General features: G+C 40.0%; 1 protein-coding gene across 2 annotated transcripts in view; it reads right to left on the bottom strand.

The window, feature by feature from the left end:
* Positions 1–8,671: 8,671 nt before the first annotated feature.
* Positions 8,672–12,898, bottom strand: part of ABCC5 (ATP binding cassette subfamily C member 5) — a 127,637-nt gene continuing 123,410 nt past the window's right edge. For both annotated transcript variants that reach the window (XM_088479730.1, XM_088479731.1), the window contains 4 exons: positions 10,752–10,830; positions 10,519–10,632; positions 9,583–9,747; positions 8,672–9,274 (listed from right to left, as the gene is read on the bottom strand). In XM_088479730.1, coding sequence (XP_088335856.1) covers positions 9,173–9,274; positions 9,583–9,747; positions 10,519–10,632; positions 10,752–10,830 — 460 coding nt within the window. In that variant the 3' untranslated portion in view covers positions 8,672–9,172. The remainder of the gene's footprint in view (positions 9,275–9,582; positions 9,748–10,518; positions 10,633–10,751; positions 10,831–12,898) is intronic.

The raw sequence follows: 12,898 nt of genomic DNA, 5'->3' as shown, positions 1-12,898 counted from the left end.
GTGTTCATGTCGGCATTATACAAAGGGGCAGCAGTATATAATGCTGGAACTTTGGTGTGTTTTGATCAGGGATGTGTAGAAAAGGTAGACCGGGGAGGCAGTGCCTCACCTACCACACACTTTTTACTCCAACGTTTTGACTATAAAAATTAGAATAATACAAAGATGATATTTATAATATTTATATCATTTTTTCTTATTTTTATAGTCAAAACTTTGGAGTATACCAAGTATGACAGGAGAGGTTCTGCTAACCTGCCTCACCTAACTGCACATTACTGCCCCCCAACCCCGCAGTACAAGCAGAATTGCACCTTGACAATAGCAGCAGTCTCCCTGGTCCCACTGCAGCCCAGCACACAGCAGCGTGTGCTGGAATTCTAACAGGTTAGTGGTTGAGGTGGCAGTGCCCCCGCGCAATCTGGGCCTCTGCTTATCTGGCATTTATTTTCAGGAGCTCAGCAGGCTCCGAAAAAAAATGGCAGGTACTTATCTATTTTGCGTTAATATATAGGATCAGTGAACTTACCAAGGATCCTATGTGTATCCGCCCAAAAACAGATATTTTTTTTCGGGCGAATAAGAAGTTATCTAATTGAACTGCCTGAAGGCAATTCAAGCGTTAAAATTCCATTTTATTCGCCCCAAAAATATCAGGTCTATTTGAATTCCCCATGTTGAAAAAACATGTATCTTAAAAGAGAATAAGGAAGTCTTAAGGGAAATTATACTGTATAGGATTGAACAGATGGTCTTCTCCATTTCAAGTGAAGTACACAAAAAATACATGTCACACACAACACCCCTGTGTCTACCCATTAATGATAAATTATTCATTCATACCTGTGAATGGTAACCTGGGTATAGGAGTCACCAAAATCCTGCTAAACATATTTGGAATAAATTAATCCCCAGGGCTCACCAGAGGGTAATGGTAAATACCATATATACATACTAAAGTATTCAGCATTTTCCACACACTATTATTAATAAGCAAATAAATATAGTGCTCACCTACTGTATGAAAAAAGTTTAAAGTGTGATCTTTGGTCTAGGTCATGTATCAGAATGACCGGACACAACAGGTAGGTACCAACTGGATAAAATAAATATTCACTTGATGAGGAGTGCATGGTAACAATGGGTAGTATATGAGTAGGCACTGTGGATATGGTGGATTACTTTAATCCTTCAATTATTCCATACCTACCTGATCCCACTGTCCAGAAGTAGTCCAAAGGGTACATTTTAACATAATAAATAGACATGCAAAAGTTTCTTAAAAAACAAAACATACATATATACTTACATACACACACTTTTAGAATGTAAGCTCTTATGAGCAGGGCCCTCAACCCAATTGTGCTTCTCCTTACTTTAGTTTCATCTATTTCTTACTCACCACTAGGGCACCTAACACTTGGTCGCTTATGCTCTGTTACTTATCTGGGTGTTATGGTCGCTAATGTAGCAATGCATATTATCCATGTCCTGGTCCTGTATTGTATTTCACTGGTCACTGGCCACTTGTGGCGCCATAAAAATAAATAATAATATATATATATATAATATATACATATACACACACACACACACACACACATACTATTACACACATATTCAAAACATGCAAAAGTAGGCAGAACCTGGCCAGCTACTTCTGTGAGATCACTAGTTGGAGAAAAGTTGGCAGTTTGGATAAAAAAAAAAAAAAAAGTAGGTTAGGTGTGTGGGGCAGTTTTAGTTGGACAGACAAGTTGGACGGTTGGTCAGTTGTATGGGTGGAGTAAGCAGATTTGCTTGTACACAATATATTGTCAGTTTAGATTCTTACCTTACTGGTATCAGCTAATTATCCAATGTCAGTACAATAAACCAGGCCTGGCGACACGGGGGTACAAGGGGTTCACCTGGGCCGGGGGCTTGGGCAAAAATCACATCTCTGCTGCACTAATAGTATATAATAGCTGCCCCACCGGCCACCCGTCTGGCTTGTTTAAAGTTAAGTCTAAATTAACCCTGTACCCCTAAGGGTAACCTCGTCGCCCCTGCCGGCCCAGTCACTACTCACTTGTGAGTGTGGCCGGGGGTCCGGCTCTAGCGCATATCATTCGCATGATGCTGCGCTGGCCCTCCTTCCTGTATCCCTGGCCTCCAGCTGCACCATCCATCCACCGAGGAGCACGGAGACCAGGAACTAAGGTGCAACTGACTGCCGCCCATCACAGAGTGAGGCCACCTGTGTGTCTGCCTGCAGCTCTCCATCTCCACTGTCTGTCTATAGGGGTAAGTGGAAGTGACATCCATGACGGGCAATGTTTATTTTGTGAAGATTGACAGTTCACCTTTACCTAATTATAAATTTAGGCACGCACACATACACATATATATATATATTCCCATTTAAGTCCAGTAGGACTGAAACGTGGAACTTTACCACTTTGGTGTTTTGATTCTTTTCTTCATATAAGGTCCCAAAAGTGCTGCTTTTATCTATTGTACACGTGAGTGGCCCCAGTGTAGAAAAATGTTGTATATTGAGGAGTGCTGGCTCATGCCTATATTATGCATATATAGAGATGCAGAAAAAAAGAGATATTTGCCCACCAGCACACTGCAGCAAAAACAATACTTAAATCCTACATAATAATAGCGATTCAGAGGTATTAGTTACACACATTTGCAAATATATGAATAAGCGCCAGGCCAATCGTCAAGGCTCTATACTGGCGTCCCTAAAATTAAGGGGCTCACGTCCGAGAAGCAAGGCACCCCAAAAAAATTCCAGCCAAGGGCCATCCCCAGGGCATCACATGAAAAAGGGAAAAAAGGTGATAGTGAAGTATAAAGAAAAGATGTGTAAAGATAAATCAATAAGTGTTAATGAAATGATAAAGAATTAAAATGACAAATAATGTACAAACAAATAGAGAAGTGATAAAAGTATTATGTGAATTAAGTGGTGATGCCATGAGAAAGGCCCAATCAGAACCCCCCCGGGGGCCCCACTCCCAAACGCTCACCCCAAAATAATTATTGCTACATAATGGTAGCACCCACTCTGGGTCATATAATTACAATTGATGTACTGCATGATAACAGTACATATGTAAGCTGAGAGCTAACTTACCTTGGAGGTACCCCAAAAAACCTCCACATGGCACTATAAGCATCAGCACCACCTCCTAATGCTGACTGCCTTCATGCCTCTCCAAACTTGCCAAAAAAAATATATATATTTTTTTTCCTGTGTTCAGTGTAAACCCCGCCCTTTACAAGCACCTGTGTTATGCAATTAAGCTGATCTGAGCAACTACCATTTTTTTGGCATATATAGAGATGCATTTAGATACATGTTTTGGGAGGGGTGTGTAGATTGTGTTGAGGGGGGGCCCCAGAATTGTCTGTGTAATGGGCCCCAAGATTTCTGTTGCCGGCCCTGCAATAAACTGCTGTATTTATATTAAGCAGATACAATGCTGATCAGTAGAAATATTAGTATCCATCTGTGGAATAGGAAATGTGAAAACTGTTATTTCTTGCACATAAACTGAGAAAGAATCCAGCCTGATACTGCAGCTTCCACACTACCATCTGTTCCAGTCTCATACTTGTATTTTGTACTCTAATTAAATATCCTTTTGTGTTTTTAAATAGATGTTTATTACTGTTAAAACATCATGAACCAATTATATTCTTGCTGTTGCTATATCTGATTATATTTATAATGTACATTAATTATGTACAATAATGCAAATCAACACCATCTTCTTTGTTTCTGTATTTAATGGGAACAATTTTCTCCAATAAGCATATTTCCATACTGATAGGGATGATCATTTTGACTATGGTCATCTTCGATACACGTGGGTACCCTTTTCTAAAGTGGGTGGCTACAGAACAATCTAATCAGTCAGATCAGCAGAATGTAATAACACTGTTTTCAGTAATTTGTTATCCTGTTCATGTGTGAGGCACAGGTGTGTCCATTTATTTGATTATATTAGTAAGGGCATTTGCTGAACATGACGAGTGCAGTGTCATAATGTTGGTATGAAGGCAAGCCGAAAGCCACATACTCGCCCGAGATGCTTATTATTTAGTGTAAAACACAGTAAAGCAGATGGTGTTGTCACTCTAGAGAAGGTGCTTCCCCCTTCTCCGGAGCCCAATGGCAGTGTGCTTCACCCAGCCGATGTTTGGGATTATTCCATGGTGACCTGAAGCTTGTGTGCAGGTGCTCAAACATGGAAACCAAATCTCTGAAGCTTCTACCAGAGGCCATTTATAACTCAGTAGTGAGACTGTTCTTTATGTAATATGCACTTCAATCACTTGCCAGCCCCGTTCTGTGAGCTTATGTGACCGACCTCCTAGACTTTACTACTGCACAATAACAGCACTAACAGTTGACCATATCATATCTAGCTTTAGAAATGTGCAGAAAGGAGGTACTTTGAAAGGCACCAAGCTCTTTACTACGACACATTCTACTGCTGTTTGACTATGGGTATTAAAAGCATGGCTGTAAGCACAAGGTTTGTCTTCAAACTTTGGACCTTTTTCCCAGCATCTCACTGCAGGGGATAAATATGTGCTAGTTTGGGAACACCAATTTGCATCTCTAGACATGACACAATGAGAACATCTGCACATCAGAAAACTCATCTCTTCTTCTGCAAAATGTGAATTTGGAGACACCTGTATGATATGAACACTTATAAATGCCAACACTTTTTTAAAGCAGTTATGTGGTACCAAAAAAGTATTAAAAATCTTACATACCTAGGTTTTCATCTTTATAGACCACTCTTACTACAGATGCCTATCTAAAATGTACTCAGTCTCTCCACTCCCAAAGTGGTCATATATTCCAGAACTGAAACCATGACTGGAGGGTATTTCAGAATGAAAAGTGAGAAACCATGAACGTGTTATGGAGCCTCACATCAATTTTACACCACGGCACCAGAGTTCAGTATTGCTTAAGAATGATTTTATAGGACTAGATGTGCTTATCCACTTGTATCTATGTACTATTCATTTCTAGTGCAATTTAGTTGGTTTTACTTAAATTTTAAAAACATAAATCATAAATTTACCACCAGACAATGGTGATGCGCTAATAAACAAATATACTATGTAGTTCCCGAAATGCAGAAATAATTCTCAAGACACTGTTCGATAGATATCTTGGATGAAGGCATTTACTTATATAGGTTACAAATTGATGATTTTATGAGAAACATATTATATGCTATTGTGATTCATAATATTGCACCATTCCTTAGGCTTGTTCTGTTCTGTATTCCAATAGGATAACTTTGGTGACCCTGCAGAAATCATCACACCGTGCGGTTATGGAATATCATTACTATAAAGTTCTTATTTTAAATATACTATAAGTATATTTATAAAGTTACATAACTGTATGTTGATGTTTAGTCTTATTTTAGTTAGCATTTAATATGTATTGTATTATAGGTAAATACTGCATCTCTGTTGTAAATGTAATATTATTGGTATAATGTTTTTAGATGCCTTTATTTGCAGTTAAGCAATGTAATTTTTCCCCTGAAACTCAAATATTTCCCTCTCCTGCCATGATACTGTAAGACAAAGGAATTCCAACATGGTATAGTCTTCGGCAGGGTCCTCTGGCTAATGAAGATCCGGCTACACACACACAAGAATGAACTGACCTATCCGACGTCTAGTATATACAGATCCCTGCCTGTATCCAATGATTTTATTTCATAAGGACTATTTGAAAGTTAACTTATAAATTGTACTGCAGTGACCGTTGTAAGTCAGTGCATTCAGAATTGAAGCCTTGTGTTGTGCCAACCGCGCATGCACAGTGTAAGGGGCGGTACTCTTTAGCTGCATACACACGTAAAGATCTGTCAAACCAACCAACTAGTTGATTGGTTGGAATGAAAATCTGGTAAGGTATGACAGCAAATGACAATCAGCAATTTGATCCTAAACGCTAGAAAATGGACAAAAACTGTTTATTAAAGGTTTGATCTAAAGAATTTGTTCAAACTTGTCGGACAACCGTTTTCATCTGTTTTCTGCCATTCATACCCCTTTCAGACATGCCGAGAATCCTGGGAATTTGGCCTGCCTCAGCCAAATTCCCGGGTTGCCGCGTATGTCTGAAAGGTACCTACCCGGGAACACGTTCCCGAGTAGCCGACCCTTCAATCGACCAGGGAATTTCCCAATTACCCTGCTTATGTCTGAATGGTGCTACCCAGGAATTTACTACTCCCGGGCTGCACCAAGCAGCTTTTACATTGATTTGGCAGCGCTGAGCGTCCTATAGGACGCCCAGCACTGCTGCTTTGAGTTGGCAGCACAAACGTTCAGCGCTGCTGCTTTCACTGAGCAGCGCGTCCTATAAGACGCTCAGCGCTATTGCTCACCAGCGCCGGGGACACCCGCCGGCGGGTCTCTGCCACAGTGGGCCACCCGCACTCTCGCTGGACCACCAGGGCACATTTAAATAATTTAATAATATAAAATGCCTGTAGTGATTGGTCGGCTGCCTGCTGCATGATGATGACATAATCAGCAGCAGCCAGAGAGGGGATAGGCTAGGAAGGGAAGGGGAGAGGCAGGTAATATTAAAAACTAAAAATCCTACTTATGTCTGGGAATTTCCCAGGTAGACGCTGTAGTGTGGAAGGGGGGTCTCAACCAAATACCCAGGAATTTGCATAGGAGAATTTCTGGGTCTGAGCAGGAAATTTCCCGGGTCATATGTCTGAAAGGGGCATCAGGAGCAAATTGCTGATTGTCATTTGCTTTCATACCTTACCAAATTTTCATTCCAAACCAATTAGTTGGTTGGTTTGACAGATAATCTTTACGTGTGTATGCAGCTTTTGTAGTTCTTTACGCGAATACATTTTTTTGACTTTGGAACTCCAAGAAGCTGAGCGGACTTCACAATTATTTAATTCTGATAATATCACCTATATAATATTAATAATCTTTATAAAAATGGAATGTGTCAGTATATATAATCACATTTACACTTATAATCACATTTATCCAATATAGAAAGACTCAAATGCACTCCTGAGAATTGAAATATATAAAATATACTGCCTCTAATAGAAATGAATCACTGGATCTTTGATGCCTGGAGCAGTCTTTTCTCAAATTAATGACATGTGCAAAATCCAATAATAAATATATAAAGCTGCACACTGTTATACCGGTCTCTCACCACATCGATACCTAGTTGCAGAGTCCCATGAACAATCAGTTGAGTTTGGAAGGACATACCTCCTATGAAGCACGCTCGTGGTGGGCACTCCTGGTAAGTAGTGGGGGTCACTGGCAGGTAAATCAAATAAAGAAGACTGAGGCCCTGATTCAGACATGAACGCTTATGCAATCGAGCGATTTGCCATTGCGTTTAAGCCGCACTGCGCGTGCGCGGCGACTGCAATGCGATTGCAGACACAAGGGATCCCATCACAAAGTGACTGACAGGTTGCCAGCGTTGAGGGTAGTAGTGGGGAGTAGTCAGAAAATACAGACGTGCCTGTTAGTTTAAACGTCGTTACATGGGCGTGCATAAATTAGCCACTGCTATTGCATACGTAGCTCTGCGTGTCAGAAGAGCACCCAAAGCTGCTGCAGGTCAGACCTTCCGCAAGGGCAACACAGCCGCCGATGTTACTGATATTTACGCAGGTATGCGTCATGCACGCAGGTAAAAAGGCAGCAGTGGGTGGCTTTATGCTCAGATGATTTTTGCTAACAGCATATTTTGGCTGCTGCGTTGCGTATGTAATGGCAGCTGCGATCACATAAGCGTACATCTCTGAATCAGGCCCAGAGTGTGGGGAACAGGTGTTAGAGATCAACCTTATAATCGACGCCCCCCCTCATTTCCAAAATATACTGCGGGGATCCAGTTTATACAATTCATGTAGCAAAATGCATATTTTTTACATTTAAAATATTTGCTATTATGAAAATGTGAAATTGTAAAATGCACATAGGTTTTACATTGTTGTTGGAAGCTGTACAACATATACTTGGTTTTACTGGAACATTTCTTTTAAATGTGTGCTCTGCCCTATTCCAGGCCACCTCTTCAATCTAAGCATGTTAGGCTTTGCATTCTGCAATATTACGGTGATAAGCATCTTACTTCTAAACAATGTACAATAAAAAAAACAAAGACTAATTCAAAAAGTTATTAGAATAATAATGAGGATATTGTGAGTAGGTCAATACACACTTCATATAAGTCTTCTAGTAGTTCAATAGGAAGATTAGATTATCGGCTATGTTCCTGTATATAAATAGTTTTCTCTCTATTAGTAATAACCCAAAAATACGATTCTGAATTGTTGAGTAGAACATCATTTAACCTTTTTAGATCATGTGTACACTATAATTATTAGAGTGCTTGTTCCTGTATATTATATATGTGGTAGGATATATTTTCAGATCCTCGCTACTGTCTTTTGAATAGAATCCCCCCTACACTTAAATCCATAACGTTGACTTAATTTGTCACGTACATCTCACTAATTAACATCTAGTACGTGCTTTAAAGTGTGTTTAACAAAAAAGATTTTCCATTTTACACACATGGAAACGCCCCATCTTTTTTTTTTATCATAATAAATAGACAAACATGTTACATAGTTAACCCAGTGCTCATTTTAATATAAAATAAACCAGCGTACATCTTCACAGTAAATATAGGCTATATACAGATGCATGTAGAAAGCTCCATTCTAAGCTGGCTACATACAGAACTATGGTTGCCTGAACCATTTTTATTATTTTCAGTGCATTTCATAACGAAAACGCAATTTTTTTTACCTTTAGTAATAGGAATAAATACAATAGAACATGAATATTATTTCAAACAGTTAAAAAAAATACCTAAATCAGTCCTGAAATTGGTTTGTGCTAACAAAAAAAAAAAAAAATATATATATATATTAAAAATAAAAATGACTAAAAGCAAAGAAAGGAAAATAAAAAAGGCAAAATATACCATATTGTCAGTCGTGGAAAAAAAAAAAAAAAAAAAGTAAAAGAAAAAAAAAATGAGGGAGTGTGCCTGCCACAGGCAGGGAATGAGAAGCAGCGCACAGCCCCACGAAGTAGGGTCAGCTGAGATGCTCATTATTTAGCCCTTCACGGTAACTTTGTTTTCTGCTGCAGCAAACATGGAGTAAAACCGAGTGTTCTCATTGGACAGCAAGGCAGATGGTGTATCGAACTCCATAACCTGTAACAATCCATTTCATAACATAAGAAAATACTCAAATTACTTTAATGAGCAGAGAGGGGAAAAACATAAAATGCCTTCATCCGAACAGTGTTATTGTATTGTCTTACTTAATTACACTAGGTGTTCTTTAGACAAATGGAAATTTACTTTAACCTAATCTATAAAATCTCACCCCACATCATCTTGCAGAATTGTAACAACATTGCAAACTGTGATATTTCTACATCAGTAGACAAATCCTTGCACTACAGCGTGATTCATTATAGGGTGAATGCATAGATTGCTGCAGGCTTAGCGATGCTCACCTGTCCCTGCGTTAGCACCATAATACGGTCGGAACCAAGGACAGTGTGTAGTCTGTGGGCTATGGTCAACATTGTGCAATCTGAAAAAGCCTCTCTTACAGTTTCCTGGATCAAAAGGTCAGTCTCTGGATCCATGGCTGCCGTGGCTTCATCAAGAATTAGAATCTGTGATAGAGCAAGACAAATAAGATAAAATAGACATGATACAGCTACAGACAAAACATTTTGCAGAGCTTTACATGTGAGCTAAAAACTAAAAATATATTCAGCATGGAGAACAATACATATTTCCAGTGGGAGAAACTCACCAATTAATTGTAAACCATCTAAGGTTATGGAAGTAAACCACACAAGTCAGAAAGAGATCAACAGCCATATTTATCGAAGTGTACAAGAAACTACTTTAAGCTCATTGCCATAGACAGGAAATACAAAATTAAAGGCATGCCTTGTATCCACAGCCAAGTTTTACCAAGCCACTGGACCTGTTCATGTGTGTAAAGCTGGATATACACTGACAGATACATTGGCTGATCAATGGCAGCCGTGAGGAGGGGGGGTGGGACATGCCCCCTGGTCGCCGGGACCCGCAGCATGACAAAGATGATGGCTGTTCAGTGTGTAAGAACGACCATCATCTGCAGATATATCTGTCAGGTGTGTACCCACCTTCAGGAACAAGACACAGTGAACTAGCATTGATCTCTCCCTTTTCATCTAACCAACTTTCCAACCGTAAACTGTATAATATTGAATTCATACTATAAACCCACAACCAGAATGAGGTTATTTATTTTGAATGTAGATAAAATCCAAAATCTATTATTAGATGAGCTGATGCCGCTTTCCATGTGATAAGACCAAAAAAAAACACCAGATCATGTCTGTACAAATAAGTGCTAAAAATGAGAAGCGCATTGCATACGTCTAGCTCACCTTACACCGACGTAGTAAAGCACGTGCTATGCACAGCAACTGTCGCTCTCCTACGGAGAAGTTCTCCCCATTCTCCAAAACTTCCGTTTCTAGTTTCAGTGGTAGCTGGGTGATCTAAAATTCAACAGTGTGAAAAATAGATATGTAAAGATCTACAAGCATAACAATTGAACTTGGGCTGCTTTAAGTTATTCAGTACAACACTAAAAGCTTAGTGTAAACAAGAAACTTACACATTCCTTCATGTGTGTCCTTTCCAGGGAATCCCAGATTTGCTCCTCCGTGTACAGGTTAAATGGATCCAAGTTTGAGCTAGATATGTATTTAAACAAAAAAAACCATCAGAATGTGGGGGCAGAAATAAGAAATAGCGTGTGCATCCTGGAAGATTATGTAAAGGAAAAAAAGTTGTTTAACTAGCAAAGGCTATGCACACACTGGTGTTACATTTTGTATTTAAAGTCCGTATCTAAAGCAAGTTAAGTTCGTTGGATGTTACAATACAAATCACTGTACCAAATAAGACAGCACATTTTATAAGCATTTCACTTGCACTGCCCTACGGTATGTTTTTTTGAACACTTTGGGGGGGAATTCATTTGTTTTTATATCAACTTTAGCTAATGGGCGCATCACTGAGCAACTCGAATGTTGCCGTGGGTGCACACCTTGTTGCTCACTGCCTCCTGATGTGGCTCGCAGAAATGTCAGAAAAGTCAGTGTATTGGGAGCTCTAACCAGGACTTTAGATGTATTTAGTTGCTTTACGCGACTAAACACAAGCCCTTTGGCACGATGAGCACGATAATGTGTGCCCAACAAGAGAATTGCTCCGTCGGGTAGCCATTACTTATGCCGCCCAAAAAAGCAATTAAGTTGCTCCTTTCTGTTCCATTCCAGTAGATGTCCTTGGCAGCACCCCCATAGAATGATTTCATATGTACCACAAATTGTCTAATTGGGGCCATTACACAAGTATATATATTTTTCTTAAACCTAAACCTAGTGCAGAAGCGCTTCCCCAGCCCCCTACCCCTAATTTAACCATTCCAGTAGATCCAATATGCTTCAATGCAGTACGAAGTGAACACTCATCTCAACTGCACAATGTACAAATACATGTGACTAAGAAGCGTTTGCACATGCATTTTCACAAGTTTAGCTTCATCAAGATGATGTTCTGTTGCATCAGACACATGCTTAAAACAAATACACATATTGAACCTATATAATTAATTTTATAAAAAATTTTGACAGCTGTAAAAAAATTAGCTGAAAAGCCAGTGTGTACATAGCTTAAAGCACAGGTTCTCAAACTCGGTCCTCAGGACCCCCAACAGTGCATGTTTTCCAGGTCTCTTCACAGAATCACAAGTGAAATAATTATCTCCACCTTTGGATCTTTTAAAATGTGTCAGTGAATAATAACTACACCTGTGCACCTGCTGGGTGACCTGGAAAATCTGAACTGTGTGGGGTGCTGAGGACAGAGTTTGAAAACCACTGGCTTAAAGTATGTTGCTGTTCATAGACCCAGTCCAGTATTTTCTTACGGGGCACAGCTGTCAGTGTCTTATATTAGCAAACATCACAAAAGTAACGCTTGTTGACTATAAGGGCTGTGGCAGGTGTGGAGCCAAACTGTAAAATGATCTTTAATAGTTGCACGTATATGGTCACTGGCTTAAGATATATCCTGTAAAAAAAGCCCAGATGACAGGCATAATTACAATAAAAGTATCTGGATAAAATCCCTACTACCTTAAACGGGAGATGTTTTCCTTCAACCAATATGCATCAAGGAAGAAGTGTGGTCAATGGCTAATGCCACTAAACTTGCTACATTTCCCAAAAAGTATGTGTACAGCAAGGTAGCAAAACAATGCAACTGCTATTCAATGTCAATGGCTACGGAGAGTAAACTTTACCTTTACATTTAGGACATCTCTCTAGATGTCATTTACACTTGCTCAGAAGTTCCCAAACTCCGATTATTACAGCAGTGATCGCACTGAGCGAAAAAAATCGTGGGCCCCTGGAACCCTTCACTCTAGGGGGTCCTACTCCACTGTGGGTCACATCACATTATGGGAGGGGGGTGAGGGCAAACAGCAGCTGGGACAGTGCTGGGGGCACATACTGTAGCAGTTGGGGCAGAGGGAAGTAAGGGTAGACAGCGCTGTGGTAGGGAGGGGGTAAGTGCAGACAGCAGTTGCAACAGTGCTGGGGGACAAGGAGGGGGCTTGGGGCAGGCAGGGCTGGGGGTAGTGAGGGGGCAAGGGTAGATTGCAGCTAGGGCAATACTAGAGGCAAGGGGGTGGTTAGGGTCAGACAGTACTGGGGGTAGAAATGGGACAAGGTTAGCATTTGGGGCAGAACA

Source organism: Taudactylus pleione, unplaced genomic scaffold (assembly GCF_031769625.1).
Source record: "Taudactylus pleione unplaced genomic scaffold, aTauple2 ptg000244l, whole genome shotgun sequence".
In the NCBI taxonomy this organism is placed as follows: domain Eukaryota; kingdom Metazoa; phylum Chordata; class Amphibia; order Anura; family Myobatrachidae; genus Taudactylus; species Taudactylus pleione.
This window is presented reverse-complemented; position numbering and strand designations above follow the sequence as displayed.